General features: G+C 37.9%; 1 protein-coding gene across 17 annotated transcripts in view; it reads left to right on the top strand.

The window, feature by feature from the left end:
- Positions 1-24,974, top strand: part of Cep112 (centrosomal protein 112) — a 451,807-nt gene that overhangs the window by 348,013 nt on the left and 78,820 nt on the right. For 15 of the 17 annotated variants that reach the window (XM_078041823.1, XM_078041821.1, XM_078041824.1 and 12 more), the window contains 2 exons: positions 2,550-2,612; positions 8,930-9,079. The exons of 1 other annotated variant lie outside the window; for it this stretch is intronic. In XM_078041823.1, coding sequence (XP_077897949.1) covers positions 2,550-2,612; positions 8,930-9,079 — 213 coding nt within the window. The remainder of the gene's footprint in view (positions 1-2,549; positions 2,613-8,929; positions 9,080-24,974) is intronic. One more of the 17 variants, XM_078041822.1, reaches the window with a different exon arrangement.

The raw sequence follows: 24,974 nt of genomic DNA, 5'->3' as shown, positions 1-24,974 counted from the left end.
TAGGGAATAGGGCTGCCTTCTGGGATCTCACCACCTAGTGGAAGAGAGATACCTTAACCAGCACTTCCCAGTTCAGCCCTAGTGCTGTGATAGAGATGCACCTGGAGTAGGTTGCTTTCTCGTCTCATTGTGATATCCAAATAAAAAAATCATTTGCTACCAGTAAAATGTAGTGGACAGAACTCACCCATTTCTATCCACACCTTGAAAAAGTCTCATTAAGATGCAAGAAATAAAATTGAGAGTCATGAACAGTGGCATTTTTTGTTTTATTTTGCAAGGATTGAACCCAGAAGTGTTCTACCACTGGGCTATGTCCCCAGCCCTTTTTATTAAGACAGGGTCTCAATAAGTTGCCCAGCTGGCCTCTAATTTATGACCCTCCTGCCTCAGCATCCTGAGTTGCTGAGATTACAGGAGTACAGAGTACACCACTGCACCCAGCTATGAACAGAGATTTTTAACTTTGGCTGAACATTAGAACTAGCTGCCAAAAGTCTTAAAATTATGATGCCTAGACTGTTCCCCAGATAAATCAGAACCTCAAGATGGGACCATGCATCAGTACTTTTATGCTCTAATTTTTATAAAGAGAACAGGAGGGAAGACAACAGTACTCTTAAGATATCAACATCATTTTAGCACTTGAGATGGGCCTGGATCCAAAATGGACTTAGCAGAACTAAGCAAACCAAAAGAAAAAAAAAATCCTGGAAGAAAGGAGGCTTGGAGGATATCTGTTAGAAGAACAGAGTCTGTCCTGCTTGGGAAGGCTTGGGAATCTGGGAATCTGGGCATGTAGTAAAGGAAACACTAGAGGGGTAGGCTCAAAGGCTGTGTGAGGAATAGCCAGGTGACACAGTTTGTTTCATTCTGCCCTGAACCTGCCCCAGGCTTGCTCCCTGGAGAGAGAAAGAGAGAGAGAGAATTGGGTACAGTTGAGAGTAAGAACGAAGACAGGCCTATGAGAGAGTGGCAGTCCCAGCATCTTAGGTGTCTTCCACAAACGATGGAGCCAGACAGGCCACCAGGCAGTACACAGAGCATGCAACGCTGGGCAAACTGGCCCAAGAAGAAAGTCCAGGCCCCTTTTAACACCCTATGGGGATGTCCATCCATCCGCAAGCTACACATCTTGAGTTTCTATAGTCAGCTTTAGAGGACCTCACCTTAAACAAGAAAGAACAGCAAAGTGGTCACCAGATATTTAAGGTCAGTAAAATAAAAGCCAAAAATCCAAACAGGCTGGCAAAAGTAAATAAATAAAGGGAACTTAGGAAAAAAAATGACACACTTTAGTGAGCAGAAAAACAATTCCTAAGTTTATATGGATGGTTAGATGACCATATTTAGATAAATTAATGGATAGATACAGACCTAGATATAAAATTAATAACCTCAGAGGAAAGTGGGAATATACATTTGCTGGGTGCTCTAGCCGATGGAGCATCTGTGCTCTGCCACCCCACTGTGTGGGGGTGACTAAGTCCTGGTTCTGTCACTCTTCGGCTCTGTGGTTCTGGGCAAGTTACTAAACCGCTCTCTGCCTCAGTTTCCTCTATTGTAAAAGGAGATTCATGCCCTTCTCAAGTGCTAAAATGATGTTAATATCTTAACAATACTGTTGTCTCCCCTCCTGTTCTCTTTGTAAAGATTGTAGCATAAAAATACTAACGCTTGGGTTCCATACTGCTGTTCAGAGAACAAGAAAGAATCCTTAGAAATTATTAATATGATGGCATAATTTTTGAAAAGTCCAGCAGAAAGTTCTAAAGGTTTGACCCAAACCTTTCCCCTAAATGACTGACAGAGGAGGGCCCCATCTAGGGCATGCCACCACGTCCTTTGTGAACACTGGAGTAAAGATCCCAAACACGTCCAGAGACTGGAAAGCACATCACACCCCGAGGATTAGAATTTGAGTGGCAGAGGGGTAATCTAGTTCTAAGTAATGTGGACTTCTTCTGGAAAGGCCACCCTACTGCTAGAATGCTCTACTTCTAGAACATAAAATTGCTTCATTTAGATGTATTTGTGGCTCAAAAAAAAAATAGCTCTTGTGTGTTCGGCAACATGGGGGCTCAACTCTTTGCTGAGTGAATCTAAAATTCTCATATCTGCCCCTGGCCAGGAGCATCTATTTCTTTTATTTTTAAACTAAAGATTATTGTATTTACCACCTTCTTTTCCTCCTCCTCCAATTCTGTCTCAACTTTCTCTTCCAATTCCCTCCCCTCTGTTTCCTTTTTCTTCCCTTCCTTTACCTTCTGAGCCTTCACACTTTTGGGGTGTCTATTTCTGCCTCTTCTCTTTCTATCCGCAGAAGTCTGTGTTTGTCTAATAATTGGCAGGAGAGATCTTTTTTTTTTTTTTTTCTTTTTAAGTGATGAATAGTTGGCGTCAGATCAAAGACAAGCCCTGTGGTTTTCTGGCTGCCCCAGAAGGGCGGTGCAGCTGGCAGGCGTCCCAGCTGCCTGGTGATAGGCATGTGGAAGAGATACCAAGCTCACAGGTCACTGTGTATGTGTTCGTGTACGTGTGTTTTTCAGGCCAACAGCAGGCTGAAGCAGATTGAGAAGGAATATACTCAGAAGCTTGCCAAATCTTCCCAGGTAAGCAACAGTAAAAGAACCAAAACAAAAACCAAAAATGAAACCAATACATCAAAGCCTTTGTACTTCAGAGTTAAATTTAATTATTTTCAGTTTCTCATGGATTAGTATCATATATTTGATGGGTATAGAAATAAATAAAATATGTTTTTAATATTTCAAGAAAAATGAGGCACATTGACCCATTTGAACCTAAACACTCACACACTCAGATGTTGTAAAACCAGCCTGAACACCTGAACAAGCCCAGGCTGAAGCACATTTCACAAGGGCAAAAGACACCTACATTTGTGATGTAAGCAGTTTGATACCATCTGTGCTTTTTTGCAGTATTACATTTTGCTTCCACTAAAGACTACTTTACAACATCGGTCAAAATGACAAAGAATTCTAGGTTAAATCAGCAAGCAGTGCAATTGTTGATTCCTTTTGGAAAAAAGAAATCATAAGTCCCTACATCCATATCTTGCTGTTTATTATGAACTAGAGTAGTTTTGATATAAGAAAGACCTATAATAAGAATACTCATCTCTACTTGAAATATGATGCTCAGAGTACCTTTCTGTCTTAAGTTGTTACAATGTTGTCCAGTGGCATTGTTTAGGCAATCCAAGCCTTTCCCTAGTTATAAGGGTGATTCTAGAACAAATACTATTTAATCTTCTAAAGGTACTATTTAATCTTCATTTTGCAGATGGATAAATTAAGCCATTTAGTTTTGTAAGCTTCATATCTAATGATTTTTAAATTGGCTTGTCTTATATATTTACAAGCATACAATGATATGTGGTAGTAAACTGAAATTTATATTCCATGTTATGAGTTACCACATAACAGTAGAAACAACACAAAAGCAAAACAATAATGATATCCAACTGTTAATGAGAACTAAGTCTGTTGACTCATTCAGCCTCATTCACAGGAGCTATGCGGTTAAGAACTATATCATTGGCCCCATTTTTCCAGTTGAGAAAACTGAGACTCAGAGAGATGTGATCATACAAGTTAGCAAGTGACTAAGCCAGGATCTGACTTCAAAGTGGAAATTCCAAACCTCAACACTACCAGCCTGGCCCAACCCTTTACATTTTTAATATGGCAAACTTTAGTGATAGTTATCAGGAAGTATCTTCATTTCTATAATTATTTCTAAAATGTGCATGTTATATAATTCTCATCCCATTAGGAAACCAAAAGTCTTTGTGTAAATGAAGAGTCAGATATGTTTACATAAGAGTTGATGGTGGTGTCTTGTTTCCAGTATTCCAGCCCTTTTTTGAGGAGGAAACATAAAGTGTCCTTTTTAACCCCTGAAAGAGATTCTTATAATCAAAAGAAATCTTATTATTCCAAAAATTAAAGTTTAAACTAAAACATGACAAATCCCTACTGGCATACACCTATATCCTGCTTATTTTGGTTTATGTTAAATGGGGGAAGCAGACTGAGAGTGAGATATAAGATAGCTAATAAAAATGCCTAAGTAATGAGAGTATAAACAGGAGTACTTAAGTTTATCTAAAGGAATGTCTGAGTAGCCTGATTAGGTGACATTAAAGCAAATTAAATTCAAGTTAGTGTGGAAGAAAGCCTCTGCTTTGGAGTCCACAGGCCTGGATTTGAATACCAGTCCTACCACTTGTGTGACCCTGAGCCCGCTCACCTGCCTTCTTTGGAATTTGGTTCCTCCTTTGTTGGATGGGGAGGCAGTGCTGACCTCACAGAACAATTCCAACCACCAAGTAAAACAATGCCAGAACGCATGCAGTGTGGGGCCTCCTTCAAGCCAAAGCACCACAGAGCTGGGAGCAATTTTAGTGGAAGTACCAAAATTGCAGTTGAGAAAGGACAAAGGGAGGGAAGAATTTTTAAAAGGGCTGTAAGAGAGAGAAAATATTTCTGATACTGTATTTTAGAGTGTTCAAGGATTGATAAAATCTCCCTGCAAAATTTGGAGGCTCATAGGGTCACTGTTTTCTCAATAAAGACATGAAAGAACAGGAAAAGGATGTGGAAAACCCAACCAGGAACAATTGTCATGCTATAGTCCTTGTTTCATAAATGAAAGGACAAAGCGACACCAAAACAGAAAAGAAACATGGAAAGGACGCAGCAACAGAAGACAGCCCTCCCTCCTCATAAGAGGGAGAGCCTCGCTTGGATAATATTTTGTTTGCCCACTGCTGAATACATATTAATATTTATACTAATGTAGACATATCTTCAGGTATTTATATCCATGAAGTAGCACTAGAGGAACATTGGTCTAAATGCCAGTCAGTGCCAAAAAAACAGATTATTTTTAAATGAATTATAGAAAACAAAACCATGATTGGCTTTTTCCACTTTCAAGTGGTGGCTTACTGGAATCTCTAATACACATCTCATCAAGTTGATAGGAATGCCAGAAGCAAAGTTGCTTAACTCCGTTTATCAGATGTTTTTTAAACCTCTCTTTTTAAAAAGGTAGTAAAATGAATGCATTAGTGATGGATGCATTGGCACTGAGGAGAGCAACAGGTTAAATTTGGAAAATATTTTAAATATTTTTCCTCCTTTAAAGGAAGCTACTTTATCTTTAAGATTTTATCAAGCCTTAGGACCTAACCCACCAGCACACGGAACCCTGAGCACACCTTCGGACTTGGGCTGCTCCTCAGGTCTCAGCATTCGCCATGTCCCCAGTGCTTGCATCATCTCTGGGCAGCTAACAGACACCATTTCCCTCAGAATCACATATTTGGGGTTTTAATCTCAACATTATATATTAGCCTTGCTTTTTCAGTCTTAATGCAATTTCCTTGCTCCGCAGTCACCTAGCGGCCTTTTTTCAAAGAAATAGAGTGCTGTTCTGCAAGAAGATGCCTCCTTGAGAACCGCAGCTGAACACCAGCCAGCTCACCAGTGCTGAGGGACGGCTCCCTGCTGCCCCAGCTCCTTCCCCTTCCCATACACGTTAGTCCCACTGGCTCCTGACTTCATGTCACTCTCCAGGGGCCAGCCCAGAACTCAGAGGGTAGTGTGCTAACCTTCCTAGTCAGCAGCAGAGCTCATCATGTCTGTGGTGGTTTTTTGCTGTTGATGTTTTATTTTTGTTTTGTCTTGTGGAGTTGAACCCAAGGGTGCTCTTCTACTGAACTATACCCTCAGCCTTTTTTTTTTTTTTTTTTTTTTTTAATAGAGCTCCACTAAGTTGCCCAGGCTGGCCTCAAACATGCAATCTTTCTAGATTATATTGTAGTTTTAGAAAAATCTCAAACTACAATATGAAAAACATTAGAATAAGTTAAAGGTGAAATTTAACCTCTATGGAATTCTGTTATATTTTGTTTTATTTGTTTGTTTGTTTGTTTGTTTACTGTGAATCTGGGGGTTAAACCCAAGGCCTTGTGCATGCTAGGCAAGCATACCAACTGAGCTACATCCCCAGCCTGAAATTCTGTTGTTTTTAAGATCTTCAAAATTATCCCTAACATTTACACAAAATTTTCATTGCTTAACAATTATTAAACTACCATTACTTTTAAGGGTTAGGTTGCTTACAGCATTGGCCCCAAATAGCTCTTCTTTTATTTGCCAACATATTTTTAATATCTATATGAGAATGTTCTATGCCAGTTCTTTCTCTGAAGCTAATACAGGGTAAACATTTAGTTAACTGGTGGCATTTCACTTTATGGCTTTTAATTATGATTTAAGCACAACTGGAGAGTTTTGATTATATTTGTATATATTACCTTTTATTTTTCTCAGGAAAATTTTTACATTATTTTTCCATTAAAAGTCTATCCAATATAATTTTCCAGGTGATAATTTTTCTTATTTACCATTATTACAGTTATACTACTTAAATATTTATTAAATACTAGTTATATGCACTGGGCTAAGATGAAAATGGTACATTTTCTTATACTCTGCAGCTACAACTAATAGACCTAAGGACCCATGCTTTGTTCCATATGTAAAGCATGCATGTTAATCTGAATGTTATAATTATTTATTAATCTGAAAGTAATTATTAATCCTGTTTTTAAATATCACCCTATTTCAGCAGCCTCTCTGTACCCATCATATCTGTCAGTCTGACGGCCAATTTGTCTAACCAAGGTGTTTCACCTGAAATGGTCTGACATTCTCCTCCTTATGTCACCTTGATAATTTTTAAAAATAGCTTTTCAAATGTAGTTTTATTATTCCTCCTGTAGGAATCTCATTATTCACCCAAAGAATGAAAAGGTTTTGTTTTCCCCAAGCTGCCCCCTCAGAACATCCTGGACTTGAAGCTGCTCCCAAGTCTCCCTTTGATGTGGTCTTATCTTAAGTTTTCTGAAAATAAGGGGTCCCTGTTTTGTACCCTTGTGGTCATTTGAAGTAGTCCAAAATATTTTTATCTTCAGTCTCTGGTCAGTTACTACTAATCTCAATCCTAGAATTTTTAAAAACATAAAATTGCCTTGTACTTTAAAAATAGATCACATGACTGTGGTTGTGGATACGTGACTCTATACATGTAATAAAATTATATAAAACTAAACACACATTTCAGATCTAACCCTTCATTTCTATAAGGTTGTGGTTTATTCAACTTGAAACATTGAAATATTAAGTTATTTTTACTCTTTGACCCCCATGCTCTTATAAAAATATCAGTCTTAAATTTCATATTAGGCCAAGGAAATCCAGCGCTTTCTGATCCCTTGCTCCTTTGGCCATGTGACCAGAGTTGATTATTCTGTGCTTCAATTCTTGACATTTACTATAAGAATTTAACATTTCCCATTTCACATAGGTGCTATCAGAATTAATTGGATTGATACCAAAATGGAAACAACATTTAATCAAAATTCAGAAAACAGATGAAAACTGTTCTATTCTAATCTCAGTAAATGAATTCCTCCACTCAGAGCAGAAGGCCCCAGTTACATTTATATATAGCATATATGTATAGTTACATTTATATATATATATATGTATCACTATTATGTACCTTATCATTTCACAATTATGGTACTATTTGATTATTTATATATTCTCAATTTTAAGCTTTGTTACAGTGAGTTAAGTACTCCATATTTTCTGTAGCTAAACATGCTATTATTTATGTCAATAATAACAACTAATGTTTTATAGGACTTGGCTCCCCAGAGACTCCACACAATTTCTGTTTATTGTCTTCTGATGCCGTGATCTGGTTTTGTCACCAAATAATAATTGGAAAAACAGAGCTCAAGAAAGATAGCTAGTGAGTCCATTGTTTCTCACCAACCAGCTCCCCTCCTGTGGAACCAATAGAATTATGTGCAAACCCAGGACATAATTTTTTTTATTAGAAGAAACACTATTTCCTGCTTTTAAAAAGTCATCACTATTGAATTTGAAAGGAAATGGTTTGGACCAAAAGAAGGGCAGTGCTCTCAGTAGGCCCATTAAATGTCAGAATTCCTCATCATGTAGTTCATTTGAGGAGTGGGAGAGAACCCTGTCCTAGAGGGAACCATTTCTCACATATTGGGAATGCTGCTGGAGTCTCTGAAGTTGTACCATTTGAACCCAAGTCAATTTACATGATTATGTACCAGTTAGGAAGAAGAGAAAATATTTGGAAGTATAAACTTCAATACCAAAACCTTGCTAAAAAAGAAAAGTCAAGTCTGCTAGTTAGAGGAACCAGTTAATGCAGCAGTGGATCTGACTGCATGCTTCAACTCCTGCCTGTCTCCTTGTTGATGTCATCTTCAACAATGTAAAATATTTGACATCTCTCAGTGCCTCTGTTTACTCACTTATAAAAGAGGGGTAATACTTGTCCCAAAGTAGTAAATGACATAAGAACTTGAGGTCCTTAACAGACTGCACAAACATTAGTGAATACCCAACACTTATCATAGAACTAGGTGACCATGAGGAGTGAACTCTATTCATTCTTTTCTTTGGTTGCTACAGTTCAAAGTCTTCTTAAAGGCAGAATCACTTTTCTCACTCTAATAAGTATATTTCCCAGCAAAATAAAATCTGACGCTTTTCATATTTTTGAGATCACAGATGTTCTTTCTTCTGATGAGTAAATATTGTGGAATGTTATAGTGGAAATGTCTTCCAAATATATTTGGTACAGAAGTTGTTCACCATTCACAGTTTTATTATAGTCTTTTATTGTTGGAATTTCATGCATTAATAGTGTATGATATGTTAATTGAAAATATTTAGATTGTGAAAGAGTTTTGCCAGATTCAGTCTTTTGTTAGGCATAAATACATATAAAATAGATGCCTCTCACTGAAGAATGTGGAGTTTATAGCATGCTGTTTTCATTTCAGATCATAGCAGAACTTCAGACAACCATTTCCTCTCTGAAAGAGGAGAGCAGCCGACAGCAGCTTGCTGCAGAAAGGCGGCTCCAGGATGTTGTACAAAAGTTTGAAGATGAGAAGCAGCAGCTGATTAGAGATAATGATCGAGCAATCAAGGTAATCTGAAGACTTCAGTAACCAGTGGTACCAGCTGCTTTCATGTAATTAAAAGGAGGCTGAAATCCCAGCAGTGGGCAGATGAATGCAGGTATCTGGCTTGCTCACACAGCCTGCAGTAATTCCATTCACTGGCCTCTACCTTTGATGTATCCAGTGACTCAGGCTGACTTCCCTCTAAGAGATTGCATGCCAGCATAAAAAGTCATTTTTGGCAAGCCCAGTCCATTCACATTGAACAAATATTTGAAAAATACCTTGTTCTTTCTCTTGAGAACCACTTTGGAATTGTCTCTTGAAATTAGAATGACTGTTTCAGCCCAGTACTGCTGCCTAACACATTCAGAAGTCAGCTTCCAATTTACATTCTCTTCTTTGCCCACATCCTTTCATTATGTATTCGCATAATGAGAAATAACCCATTGGAGGCTTGGAATGCCAACTATTTGATGTGCTTCAACACAGTACAGGGTGGACCGTTGCTGCTGAGAACTGAGGTTGTTTCCAAATGACTTCAGAGAATCACACCTTAATAGCCACAGAAAACTCCCTGGACCTGATTCTTTAGGTGATAGGCAGGCAGATCTCAAAGTAGTTTTCTCTTGGCTTCATAGCGATAGGTGTTATTGTAAGCATCTACATCATGCTGTGTTTAATCTATGAGGATAAGCATCTGGAAACCTTTATAAATAAAGCCTAAAAGAGAACAAAAATTTTTTTAAAGAATTCCCACCAAAAGATTATTTTTCAGTGATTTGACTTTACTCTGACAATGCTTAAAGCATGTAGAGTAATCATACAAAGAAAAATTCAGGTTTTATTACTGCCCTTTTCTTCCTAACCTCTTCCTTTTCCTTTTCTATTGCCCATCGTAAGCAATCTGAATAAAATTGGGGAAAAGTTAGTGTTCACATAAGTTATTTTCTTGTGTGTGTGTATGCACGCACGCACGCACACACACACAACACACAAACACACACACACACACACACACACACACACTCTTTAAGCCTGTGGATAATATTCAATAAAACAAAAAGCCTTGAGAGACAAAATCTTTAAGGCTATTACTTTACAGGTAAAGACTTGTGTTTGTTAATGACATTTTCCCTACTTATTTCCTCATGTGAGCTTTTTTTTTTTTTTTTTTTTGGTTGTGTGATGAGATTTTAAAAAACAAAAAACAAAAAACTTCCCTTTTCATATGGTAATGTAAACACATCTTTCAAGGCTTTTCACTTAAAAATGCACAGGAAGTGTCCATTGATCCATCTGTTTTGCTTTGCATGAACTGAATTGTGTACTTTGTCTAAATTGTTTCAGTTATATGTGTTTTATTTTAAGTGAATTTCTTTTCCATTTATGTTCAACTGCCAAGTGTTAGTTAATTTCCAAATTTTAAATAAATAATTAAATCCCCCTGGATAAGCAAAAAAGGAAAAACAAATTTGGTTACCCCTAACAACATAATTCCAATATTGGTTTTTGAAGATTAAAAAGTATGTTGAAAGAATTATAATTAGTATAATTGCCCATTTTTAATGACTTATTCTACAACTTTAATCCATTTACCTATTAAAAGGGGAAAACATTTTCATCCTCATTTTAAATAAAACCCAAATCACTAAGACTTAGCTTTAAATTATGGCAGTTTTTATTCATGTAGTATAAAAACATAAAGCATATTTAAAAGTCACTTGAAAATCAAGAATTAAAATTATAATCCAGTTAAGATACAATTCAGTTTTGGGTCACTTAAGTTAGGTATAAAGTTAGACTTTTTTTTTTTGCTAACCCACTAAGATACTTGATTTTTTTTTAAGCACTTGTCACTCTTGCTCTTTTTCCCCTAGGCTATGTCACAAAAAAATAATAGGAATAATATCTGATCTTTATGCAACATGTACTAAGTGCTAGGCTCTCTACCAAAAATTTTCATTCATCTCATGTTCCAATACCTCACTTAAGCCTTTCAATAATATTTTTTTTACATTTTATATTTTTTAATTTTCTGTAACCTTTGGAAATTAATCACATGAAACTAACCCGAACACTAACCCTCACCCTAACCCTTCTTCAACATGACTCTTAGTATAGAATAGTTCATTAGTTACGGTGAAAAGTATGGGAAGGAGAGGGAGAGTGCCAGAGTCACAGGTGGCTGGCACATACCAGGAACCCAATAAACAGTTAATTGAATGAGTGGTATGCTAATAAACAAAAGTAATTTATTCACTTTTTTTTTACCACTCAGTCTCAAAAAAATAAATAAATGGAGAAAAGTAGAGCCAAAGATAGTTATATGCCACTCTTTTAAAAAGGAAACTTTCTTTAACTTTAGACTCCTCCCATACCCCAGTTTCTAAACACATGGTTTCACTGTCTGGGTGATGGACGATTCCATGATGAACTTTTCTTTCACTCCCATAGCTTCTGGCTGTCAGAAAACCCCTGCTTTCCTTTACTGAAGGTGTCTGTCCTGCTGGCCTTGGTGCGCCCTTCCAGCATGCCCGTCCTCATCTTGGCTCCCAAGGCATTGCCTCTGGTTCACTATCTTCCTTTCATTTAAAAACCTCTGTTACTGAGTGGGTTTTTGAAGAAAGCATTGGAACAGTTCCTTTAGGCTTGTGATCTAAGTTTGGTGACATGGCTAAGTCTTTGTCACCTGAGGATCTGTGGCAAATTCAAACTTGGAGACCTTTGTAGGCTTTGTTGGAGGTTTGCAGGCTTCAGCTAATCACTTCTGAGGACCACAGCTGGACTTTCTCCTGCCTCCACTGCTCAGGCAGGTCCAGCTCACTGTGGTTTTGCAGGATTCTTCTCTCCCATCTTCTTGCCCACTATTTTCTCCACTTTGATCTCCCTGCCCACATGGTAATATTTATAAGGAAGATACTTTCCTCTTCCTGATCTTACAAATGGAGAAACTGAGGTTCAGTAACCAGCCAAAGACCATACTGCCTAACAACTGTTGGACCATGTTCAATGTGCCTTACAGGAGAGCCTGAGGTATTCAGGGTTATGCCGTGCCTCGGGATCCTGCATCTTGTCTATGAAAACGAGTCAGATGACCATGTCAAGTGAACCTGGAGATACTCTAGCTACTCTTGTGTCCAACTGAATGATACAGCTTTTTTGGAAATTCTAGTTATGTTTGAGTATTTTATACATACAAATAGAGATAGTAGATAAATACAAGTACTCAAAGACAGACTCACCAGGAAGCTTGGTTTTCTGGAACCAAATGCATTTGTCTGTAGATAAGTCAACAGTGCTATAAAGCAGTGTTCATGCTAATTGTGAAATGTCCTTCACCCACTTTCAAGTTTTTGGTGACCTAAGCTCCCTTTAGCAAGTGGTCAAGAATGGACGTGGAGAGAGTACACCTCTTCTTATCCCACCAGAGCTTCCAGTCATGTTTCCATGGGTGTTAAAATAATGCTTAAGAGAATACTTGAGGTATTAAATAGTCTACTAACATTGGCTGACAGGGTTCCAGTCTCTGCAGTGTAACTTGATAAAACATTTTTGGAGGCTAATTTGGTGATACCTATCATTATTAAATTGCCTGAGAGACATACCTAGCCTTTGACCCAATCCCAGAATTTGCCCTAAGGTGACGATTAAAGAGGTGCAGTGAGCGTTAGCTAGTCAAGAAGATGCTTGTCCTGGCATTCATTCAGTAGTGTAATTTATTCAATTAACTATTTACTGGGCTCCTGGTATGTGCCAGCCACCTGTGACTCCAGCATTCTCCATCTCCTTCCCATACTTTTCACAGTAAATAATAAACTGAAAACTACTCTAAACTAAGAATTATGTTGAAAAAGGATATTTAAGCATGTTAAAAATGTTTGCAAGATATTTTTCCATGAAAATGCAGGTTACAAAACACGTGAGTTCATTCTTTAGGGAAAAAAAAGTATACAAGAGCGAAAAAATTGCAATCATATATCAAAGTTCTACTGGTAGATATCTCTGAGTGGTGGATTTGTGTTGAAATTTCTTACTTTATATGTATTTAAATTATAATATCTCTTTTGCAATAAGATACAACAAAATCCTTATCATTGATTATTTTAGATCATTTCCACATTTAAAGTCAAGTTTATAAAAAGAATGATCTCTGCAGCATACCCCAAACTTGGTGGCTTACAGCAACAGCTATGTCATATGCCCATAATTCTCAGGACCAGGGATTTGGCAGTGGGGCAGCTGAGTGGTTCTTCTGCTCATTATGTGGCACTGCCTGGGCACCTCACAGGGTTCCATTTAGGAGGAAGCTTGACTAGTGCTAGAATGTCTGAGGTGGCTCCAGAACCTCCCCAAGGGACCTCCCTCTCTCTTTAACACAGTACAGACTTTTCACTTGGAGGCTGAATGGCAGAAGGGAGTCTTAAATCGAGGTGAAGACAAAACTGCACTACTTCTGAGGCCTGCTCTAGGAAGAATCACAGTGTCACTTTCATCACATTTAGTTGATCAGAATGAGTCACAGGGGCAGTCCAAAATCAAGCAAAAGAGAAATAGACTCCACCTCAATGGAAGCAAAGGCAGAGATTTTGAGGCCATCTTAAATCTCCATGGTAGTCTGTGCTAAAGGGGAGATTTCACCTCTTATTCTTTCCTCAACTGTACAGAATAATACAAAAAAGAAAATACCTAAATTCCCATATCACGTAGTCAACACTGTTATCTTTAAGACAAATTTACATCCTCCTTTTGGGAAAGAAAAAAAACACTCAAAAAAATTTTCTGTTGTCTTTGTAAAAATAGAAAATGGCATGTGCTCATGACCAAGAATAATTCAAAATGCAGAAGATAAAAAGTGAAAGATTTAAAAGTTACCTCATATCCTTCTCCCCAGAAATAATCATCATAGAATTAAGATGAAGGTCATTTCAGATACCCTATTATGTATAAGGAAAAAGAAAAAAAGAAAGCCAAATAGACTTATAAACTGAATAATACTATAGATTCTATTTTGTTTGTTTTATAAAACTATATAAAGAAACTAGTATAAAACAGAAGGAATTATTGAACTTTGAGACAGAATTTGATTTTGGACTGAAAAATGAGACATTTGTACTCTATACTTTCTTCCCCAATCCCTGCTCACCTCCCTACTTTGGATAGTAGTTCCATAGTTACACCACCCAAACTCAGGAATTCTGACTTCTTTTTAGCCATACCCTTTGGTTTAACACTTTTGCTATATTTAAATGGGTACAGTGCTTACACTAGGGCTTTCCCATAGTCTCTCCACTCCCAGAGCTTCTGCTTTGATTTGGTTCTTAATTGGCTGGATGGGACTAAACGGCACTCTCTACCCTGAGGTTTTCCGTGATTAAGAGCACTTTGGGTTAACCATTGTGTTTGAAAGGTGTTCTTGTTCACATTGTCTTCCCATGGGTAGACGGTGCACATCTAACATATTGCCATGAAAAAGGCTGAGATCAATTGTTCCTCCATATAAATGATTGTTTTTATCTTTATTTTTCTGTATTTATTCACTTTTTATTTGTTTATTAGATAGATGAACCAGGATACATCTAACTGTTCTGCATTCATTAGGAGTGCTTCTGAAGCACAGTGGTTCCCTTTCTCTGTAGACAAAGTTGATTTGTAGTGTCTGCATGTTTTCTAACCTGAGGGCAGCAGCAGGAAGAGCTGAGTAGAATGAATGTGGTGCTGTGTTGGGCTGACTGTTCTCCCTTCGAGATTTCATTAAATGTGGTCCAGGGTTCACACTACCAACCTTGAAAAGGACTTCTCCTCTCCATTTAGTTTTGAATTATCCAGATTTCAGTATATCCTCGAAGTCCTGAGACTCACTGCCCTGATATTTACTTGTTTTCCCACTACATCCATCTCCACTGCTGTCGAAAAGGGGAAAAGTTTAGGATGCCCACACAGTTTTCCTCTCTCCAGATTTTGGTGATATCAATGAGATATTTCTTAGGATTTTGTTGAGTCATATCAAAAGAACCACTCTGGGGAAGAGTGGCAGATTTTGAAGATGAATCTCTGAGCAGCCAGCCCTCCAGTGGGTTCCAGAATTGTGTTCCTTTTCCTTAACCACAGGTTTTTAATGGTGTTTTTTATTACGTCGACATTTCTCCCCTATATATTAATGTGTTTTGCGAGATCTTACCCTTTGTTTTTGTTCTTTTTGATAGACGAACTAGGATAAATTCACTAACTGACCAGGCTATGTCTAACTGTTCAGCACTTATGGGCAAATGGCGATTGAACCCAGGGCTCATGCATGCTAATAAGCACTTGCTCTACCTCTGAGCTATACCTTCAGCTTCTAGTTTTTACTCCTGTTTACTCATTTTGATTGATATTAAAAGAGGGAAACTCAATCGACTGATTTTATGAGTCTGTTTGACTTTTTAGAACATTTGACAAGAAACCTGTGTTGGTCAGCAGTTGCTACAATAATGGTGCAAAACCAACAGTCCCCCAAATTCAGTAACTTTTAATAACAAATATGTAATGAGTCACTGATGTGATGTGGGTTCTTGCTGTGTGTTGCCTGGGTTTGATTGGCTATAGCCAGCTCTACATGTCTGCACGATCTCTCAGGACTTGTAGCTGCCTGGTGTGTCCTTTTCCTGGTGAATTACAGAAGTACAAGAGGATGAGTAGAAAACTCCCTGCATCCTCTCTCTTCTGTCTGTGTTGCCAGGGCAGGGAAATTATATTCCCACTTAGTGGGAGGCGACTGAACAGTGATTAACTCTGCACACAACCAGCCTCTGATAATTCCCTTAAGTTCATATAGCAGTTCCCTGGTTTATCTACCTTTCTGAAATCCTCTTTTCTATTCCCGTCCTCTCTTTTCTTTTTTTTTTTTTTTAACATTTAAATAATGCTAGAACTCAGGCCCCTTGAATACTTCTCATACAAATTGATTTTGATTTTTCACCTTTTTTTCTCAATCTCTCAACCCGTATTTCTAACTACCATTGAACATTTTCACTTCAATGGAACATGGTCAGCTCGAACTGGACATTCTCATAAACTGAATTCATTTTCCTCTTCCATTGGCCCAACCTGCACCTCTTCTTGTATTAATTCTTTGAATTCAAGTGTCATCATCATCTAGTAAGTCACTCAAGTCAGATTCTGGAAGTCCTTTTGAATGAATTCTTCCTTTCCTTAACCCTCATAGGTTAATCCTAAAGACAACTTGTAAATATCTCAGACTGCACTCCCCAGTCACTGGGTCTGCCCTCTAAATCAGACCTGCCTCGTCTTTGACTTTGCCTCCTACTGTCCCTCCTATGTACAATCACTACTAGTAGCTCAGTCTCTCACACTGCTATTATATGACCTTTCTAAAGTACAAATAACAGCATGTTATTTATAACTTAAAATCCACCCATGGCTTTCCATTGCCTGAAGGAGAAAGCCTATAGTTGGCATCATGGCATATGAAACACTTTATGATCCTAAACAGGAATTCTCAAGATGTTATCTTCATACTCCTATGGGTCCCTGAGACCTTTTCAGGGGCTCCACAAGGTCACTATTTCCACAATAACACAGAGATATTGCTTGCCTTTTCACTATCTTAACATTTACACTAATGGTATATAGAAGCAATGGCAGGTAAAGCTACTGGTCCCATTGAGCCATGGTAGTTGTCATTACATTCTTCACCATTTCATACTTGTGGTTTACACATTTTAAAAAACAGAAGCAATAACATGTCTTAATATCACTAAGCCTCAGATCTTAGGACCATATCACTTTTAACAGTAATAGGAAGCCCAAGAAAGCCCTTCTGCTACACCCTACAGCAGGACTGCCGTCTCAAGGAAAAGCAGCCCTGCACCTGAGTGTGAGCTAAACTCCAGCTGCTCTGAGAGAAGTTGACAGACAACCTTGCTTATTCATACTGGAGTATTTGGCAGACGTTTTCTCGAAAATGAAGGAAGTGAGCCTGACACTTCAAGAATAAAGCCGACTATATTGTTGCAAATGAGAAAATTTGTGCTTCAAGCAAAAATTAGAATTTGGGAAAACTAGTTCCAGCACTGTGAGCTTGACAGCTTCCCAGTGCTTAAAGACGTGTCTAATGAAGTCAGGGATTTTGTAAGTGATAGGAATGGAAAGAACGGGGCAGGAAGAGAATGAAGTGTCTTAATATTTACAAGATTTATATAACTCACTGAACTATGTTTTCCAAATGATCAATATCCTATGTTACCAAACCACGAACAGGTAAAAGATCCATTCAAGGTACAAAAAAACCAAGGGATTTTAATTTAGCCATATGAAAATTTCATTGATAGAGTCTTAGATTCCTCATTGCAACTAGCTTTTAAGAAACCCCACTTTTCAAATATCCCCAAGCTCCTGAAAGGCTACTAAAATACTCCTCCCTTCTCTAACAATTTCTCTGTGTGAGACTAGATTTTCTCCCAATCCTTCAATCAAAGCAACATTTTACAAGAGAGTGAATGCAGGAACAGATAAGAGAATCCAGCAGCCTTCAGTTAAACCATACATTTAAATCTTATAGAAATATAAAACACAGCCACTTTGCCTCACGTTTTTTTTTTTTTTTTTTTTTTGCTTTTGAAAATAGTTTTTATTTCTCAAAATGTGATTTTTATATTCACCCATAATGGGCTTCTTACTGCTACTTTAAAATGAATTAAATGTTTTAATAATTCTTAGTTTTAATTTCCAATGTGATAAATATTAATAGACATAACCCACATAAACAAAAACTCCCTGGGATTGTTCACTTTTAAGAGGGAAGAGGGATCCTGGAACTAAATAAAGCCTTGGAGAGCCACTTGTCTGGATAGCACTCTCTCTCCCACTCATCAACCTCGGTCCTCGTAGGTGCCGGGCTTGCTGTAATCCCAATCCTCAATGGTAATCTCTAAGTAATGTGTTCCGTGGTGACGTGCTCTGTGTAGCACATCCTTTCCTTTTAAGATTTATATGTCATCTTTTCTGTGAAGTGCCAGTCTGAGAAGCTCATGCCAGAGGTATTCATCCCTTTAATGAAGTTTTTGCTAGGTTATAATGCTGATCCATGGTCTTTCATCCCGGTCCTTGAGGTCCTTGTGCAAATCAGAATCTACAGATTCCGGGAAGGTGATCTGATGCTGCCACTCTTCTTCCCAGTGGGGTCTGGGACAGTGCATTGTCATCAGACTCATAAATGAACAGTGAAATGTATGCATATTCCCAATAAATGGGACAAACAGAATTATAAATACTCACAGAATCAGTCAATCAACTTCTTGTTGTCAAATAAGTTAACTACAACCTTTTGAAAAGAATGTGTGGTTTTCAGAGGATTTCGGCCTTTGGGAAGGCAGATAAGACGTCATGGACCTATGTTTTGATTAATTCTTTTCTCACCAACTAAAAAGCTTCTTGAGAAGGGAGCATTTACTGCAACATTTGTTTCAATGGAAGTGCCAGAATATGCTAAATAAATGAAGGATACTAGCTCTTGAAGCAAGGCTCTGGTAACTAAAATGTTACTTTATTCTCACATTGTTTTGTTTATGGCATCCAGATTGTATATATTCTGTGATATAGCAGATATGGGAAGAGCTCAGGTCCTGCAGCAACAATTAGACATTTTGTCTCATTGGGCAAAACCTGATAGAATACTGTGCACCTTCTATAATCTGAGAGCAAAATTTATATACTCCAGCACAAGTGCCACAAAAGCTGTAGGCCAAACCCAGGGTATCTGAATATTAGTTGGCCTATCCACTGAACTCACAGAAGTTCACTTGGGGAAATGTTAGGAATAGTTCTATAGAGAGACTGGAACATTCTTCTGCCCTGGCTGCACCGCTAGGGCTAAGTCCTTTCTTTGAAGCCAGTGTATTGAAAGTTCCTCACTGTGAAGCCAGATGTCCAAGCAGAGATTTCATATCAAGGAGAAATGTTGTAAAATTTTTGCTTGCAGGCATAGAAAAGAGATTTTAAAGCATTGAAGCTTCCCTTCGTTGGCCACTGACTGGAGTTCACGAGAAAAGGTCGCCTGCCAGTAGGACATCTAGAAATCTGGTCTGTGTTACCAGAAGGGCTTGAGGGGGGGAAAGAATATTTCATAAGATTGGGCAATTCTCACTGTGCTAAAAGCTTACAGGAATCAATTTCCCAAAGAATAAAATTACAAACCTCATTGCAGGGTTTTAGAAGCATTGAGAAACAGAAAGAAATCTCAATGCCTAGCATCAAATGGCTTTGTTTGGGACCTGTTCATTATTTAATTCTTGTCTCCCCTGCAAGCATGTCCTAAGGGCACAGAAGAAAGTGGCATTTTCTTTTGTACTCTCTTGAATTAGAATTAATAATGCTAAGAATAGAAATGTATTTTCTATCCCACCCAAGAAGCTTGCCTGCTCACTCAGAAAGGAAGACAGAGCCATTCAGTCACAGTGGCATAAAGCGTAAGTGCCATTTTCCAGGAAGAATGCTCTGGAAGATAAGCTTGGATACAGCGTGGCTGTGAATTATGACCTTGCTTCCTAGAGCAAGGAGAAGCAATAACAAATGAGCAGAGAAGAAGTGAGTCTTCCCTCAGAAGTGTCCTACCTGATACCTTTCTTCCAGGTCTATTGCATGGCAAAATTTTATTTCAGAACTTGTCAAAAAAATTCTTTGTTCAGAAGACAAAATCTTTTAAGTGCTATAAAAAATATTTTTAGTTCTTGAAACATTGCCTTCTAAAATAATAAAAAAAAACAATTAAGGTTTGATGAGCAATGTGTGAGTGAAGAATCATTAAAGGAATATTGGAGAATAGGTTCCCCTTCACCACTGGCCAGACACATTGCTCCCTGGAAGTCAGGAGGTGGGTCACTTACGTGATCGATTTTATTATTGCATGGTCCCAAATGAACTTTTTTGGTTTGTTAACTGTTGGCATATATATGGACACATGGTTTTCAATGTTTAAAAATTTAACAAATAACTATTTTTGTAACTTTAAATTGGTGTTAGACATAATGAATTCACTGTGGTATATTCATAACACACAATTCATAATTTGGGCTATTTCATTCCCTGTACCCTTTCTTTTCCTCCCCAATCTTTAGTCTACTAGTCTTCTATTTTTAGGAGATCCTTTTTCTTTCCCTTGTTTTCTCTAGCTTACAAATATGAGAGAAAACTTGCTAAGTTTGGCTAATCTCTCACTTAGTGTAATGTTTTCTACTTCCATTCATTTCCCTGAAAATGACATAATTTCATTCTTCTATGTGGATGAACAAGATTCCAGTGTGTATATATAGCACATTTTCTTTACCCATTAATTGTTCACAGACACCTAGGCTGGTTCCATAACCTGGCTGTTGTGAATTCTGAACATGGGTGTACATGTATCACTAACTGCTTGGAAATTCTTAAACTTTAATAATTCTAAATTATACCAGAGATAGTTCAGCATATAGTGTATAGTGAACATAAAGATTGCCGAAATTTAAAAATGTAAGCCTCAACAACCAAATTAATTGAATGGTTAAGGAATGACTAATATATACATACATATACACTACCTATGCCTATACACATTATATATATTTGTGTGCACATGTACATTCAGAAGTACTGGGCCATAAGAATTCTAGTTACAGAAGATGATGATCACTTTTGTTATCTTAACTTAACTCTTTGCCCAGCCCCTCCAACAGAATCTGTATTTCTGTTCAACTTCTGGTGATTTCTGAAAAACTTCCTTTTCATCATTTATTAGAATTGAAATTTATACCTCTTCATACTCTTGCAATATTATCTCTTGCTTCCCAGGATTTGTTCCTAGAAGAATACAGCACTTTGACCTTGTTTTCCTGCCCTGCCCCAGCTTCTCCATTGGTAACAGCAACATCCAGGTGAATTCTTCCTGTTGTGGCATTTCAGAACCACTTGTGCCTGCCTGAGCAATAGATGTAACATGAAAACAGGTGCACACTGCTATGAATTCTTATATCTATGATTCAACACTTCCACTCATTCTTTTTTTTAATATTTATTTTTTAGTTATAGGTGGACACAATATCTTTATTTTTATATTTATGTGGTGCTAAGGATCAAACCCAGCGCTTCAAGCATGCTAGGCAAGTGTTCTGCCTCTGAGCCACATCCCCAGCCCAACACTTCCATTCATTCTTGAAGTCCATTTTGGTAATCCCAACATATTACAGAATGTTTACAAAGTGACCCGTCACCTCTTCTTCTTCAAACACAGTGGTGTTTTCCTGCTTCTGACTGTCCTCTAGCTTCCCGTACCCTTTGACTCTATTATCCAACAGTTTTCCTTCTAGAACAGGAGATGTCAGACTTTTTCTGTAAAGGACCAAATAGTAAAAAACCTTAGACTTTGCAGGCTGTACCATCTTTATCACAACTACTTAGCTCTGACATTGTGATAAGAAAGCAGCCTTAGATAAGTGGCAACAAATGCCTGGGTGGGTTTGGCCTGTTGGCCGTAGTTCGAAAAACCCTGATCTAGGAACTCACTCTGTTCTTGGCATGTATGCTACTTTTTTTATTTGTCTTTTTTGCTAGCCCCTCTTCTTCCTAGTGGGTGTTCCTCCAGTTTGTGTCCAGGACTTTGCTTCTCCATTTTCTTTCCATGGTAAATTCACCTCTTCTGTGACTTGAGCTGTCACTTCTGTAAAGATGATTCCCAGAAGTTCTAGCCTATTCCTGGTTGGGTCCTATATCTTGCATTGCCTGTAAATCATATTCTTTAGGAGGATGAACTACCATTTCAAAGTCAGTAACCACAACATTGAATTATTATCTTCCCTTCTAAATTGGCTCTTCCTTCCAGTCTATCAGGGTGACCACCAGTCTTTCTGTTTCCTGTTAGAAACTTTGAGCTCATCTTTGTCCTTTCTTTCCTACATCCCAATTTATCTCAAGTCTATCACCAGAGTCCTTGAATGTATTTCTTATTCTTCTGATATGACCCTATTCGGAGCTGTTCTCAACTTGCGACTGATTTAAAACAGCCTCCTCTCAGCTGATGTCCCTGCCAAAAAGTCCTGCAGTTCCATTCCAATGTGAAGAACTCTGCCAGAGAATTCTTAAATCACTGTGATTTCCCTGCCTTACAAAGAGTGCTGAGAAATCAATAGGAAAGACTAACATCCAGGAGACTAAATGAGCAAAGGAAAGGACATGGGATCCACAGACAAAGCATTAATGTCCAGCAAACATGAAAAATGAGCTCAGTCTCACTCACAGTTAAGGAAATGTAAATCAAAAGGACAAAGTCTTGAAAGGCCTATCGCCATCTAACTAGCATAAATTTTAAATTTGGAAAAATACCCCAAAGTGAAGGAAACCCACACTCCCGCACTGTTACTGGGAATATAGACCAGTGCAGCCTCAGTGGAGGACGGTATGGTCATATCTACCAAGGTTTTGTACACAGTCTGGCATGGAAGTTCCCCTAACAGGAACTTATCCCAAGGATATACTTGCAAGCATGTCTTTGCATTATTGTTTTAGTAAAATGATAAGAAAAAAAATAATGATAATCCATCCAGGCAGTGAAAATATTATGAGGCCATGTACAAGGAATGAAGTAGATCTCTGTGTGAAAATTTACTTGCTGATTTTCTATAGTGAGTACAAAATGTCATGAATATTTAAAATATCCTGAATGGGTGCTCAAAATGGGTAATAATAATTAATTGGAGGTAATTGGACATTTTTACTTTATATTTTTGAAGATAAATTTTAGTTTTTTGCACTGTCATCTTACCAAACTAAATTCGGAGGATTTCTTATAACATCAAGATCAAACTTCTGTGCTTGGTTCCCAGAGCTATCCAGACTTCTCCCTGTCCCTCAGCATGCCATTCTAGCCAAGCAAGTCTTTTCACTGCCCATGAGTACCTTGTAGGTTCCTTCTGCCTGTTGCTCTCAGGCAGCTGTCTACCCCCGCCCCTTTGCAGCCTCTTTGCCTCTCCGATGGCCAGGTATTAACAAGGCCATCTCAAGGCCACATCCCCACATTAAGCTCTCCTTACTGCCCAGTCCCCAAGGAACTTATGTCCTGTTATTAATGCTTAATGATTCTGTTGTTTTTCTTATCTCATACTTCTGATTTCTTGCATAGTGTTGTGTACTCAAAAATAAAGTTTTCATTGACTTAAAAAAATTTATATCTATTATTGATTGTTTTAAATGCAGCTTTAAGCACATCAGCACCCAACCTTGATGTTAAAAATGGCTGGAACCCAGGCCTCCTCCCCAGAAATCTGTACTTAAACACCTCAGCCTTGGGTTAACAACCTTTTCTTTTAAGATGCAGACAGCCTTGATGTGTTAACGCATTAAACCACTTGAAGTAATTCATGCTGTAATATGAAACTAATCAGAGACTTTTCTTCTTAACAATTAGATGAGATCATTTACTTGAAGGAGTAGGAAGTGGTATTGGGGAAGAAGAGGAAGAAAGGTGCCCAAGTGTAATTTAGAGACTTCAGGAGTGGGCAACTGTGAGTGCCAGGCAGAGGCCATGCAAGGGACGCAGAGAAGGAGCTAGACTGGCCCGGGATGGAGCCCCTGGAGCAGGCGGGCTGAGAACTGCCTGTCGGTGACTTTGTTTCAGATCATCTTTGTTGTCTCAGAACTTCTCAGAACCCTGACTCAGAAGTCTAACTACCTTGTACATGATCCTGTGTTTATATGTACAGGTTGATATAGATGTAGACTTTTAAAAAAGGAAATAATATGTGCATGTGGGTGTATTTTAAAAAAAGAAAGAATATACATACAAGTAATATTTTTAAGTACTATATTTTGGGGAAAAAAGTGAGACTGAATAAACAGCGGTATCATCATAGCCGCTTCTGCAAACATTGTACCTTCTAAGCCATGGAAAAAAATCAATACAGTTCTAGTTCATTCTCTTTTACATTTATGTAGTTATTTGGGGGGAATTCGTTGTGGAGGAACTATATAACATGTTAAAATTGCATAGCTTTGCACAGAATTTCTAAGGGACTGAATCAAAATCAGTAAGCTAAGCAAAATAAGTCTAATATTTATGTACTGTATTCTCCAAATGTATATAATTGGGAAAAAACTAATATGCTGCTGTCTTACCATCTGAAAACAATGAAATGTTATTTCCAGATCTGTCAGTAGGAGGCTGTTGCCATCATAGCAGCAGTAGTAGCAGCTGAAACTAAAGATTTGGAGCAACAGAGAGCTGGGGTGGCTAGTGGGTTACAGGAATGCTTTAATGTTGGAAGCACAGAGGAAAAAGTGGAATTAAAAACAAAGAAACAGCCCCCCGTTTTTTTCAAGAGAGGCAGAACCCTTTTGCTTTTATGTCTCTGTCACTTGCTCCAGGATTCTTCATAAAGCCCTCTAACCACCTAAATAAATATTCATACGGCTGTTCAACATCTCATTAATAAAACAAGATTTGGTGGTAAAATATTTCAGAGTAACAGATGATTTGCATCTCACCCTTGTTTAACTTTAAATCTCAAGCAATTAATAAATTAGACTCAAGAGCTTTTTAAGAAGTAACATCTTACATGCACCACAAATTGCATTATTTTTATGTGTAAATAATGATGAAAGGGGAGATTGTTCCTTTGATGTCTATAAACTACACTGTAAAATATGCAGAAACATTCTTGAGTTTAGTTGGAGCCAAAACAAATAGACTAGTTCATAAAACAAAGCAGCAGCGTTCTTAGAAACAAGCATTATTTTTTTCTTTTCTTCCCAATTGCTGTTTTTCCATCTTTATATTTTTGCCATTCCTGGTGGCAGCTTCATTCCAAATTCAAAAGTGATATTAGCCTGTATTTCCTCATCCAGAGAACTGAGCTCTTTGCAGATTCTTCCCAATAAACTTGGCTTCCTGTATAGT

Source organism: Ictidomys tridecemlineatus, chromosome 3, assembly GCF_052094955.1.
Source record: "Ictidomys tridecemlineatus isolate mIctTri1 chromosome 3, mIctTri1.hap1, whole genome shotgun sequence".
Lineage (NCBI taxonomy): Eukaryota > Metazoa > Chordata > Mammalia > Rodentia > Sciuridae > Ictidomys > Ictidomys tridecemlineatus.
This window is presented reverse-complemented; position numbering and strand designations above follow the sequence as displayed.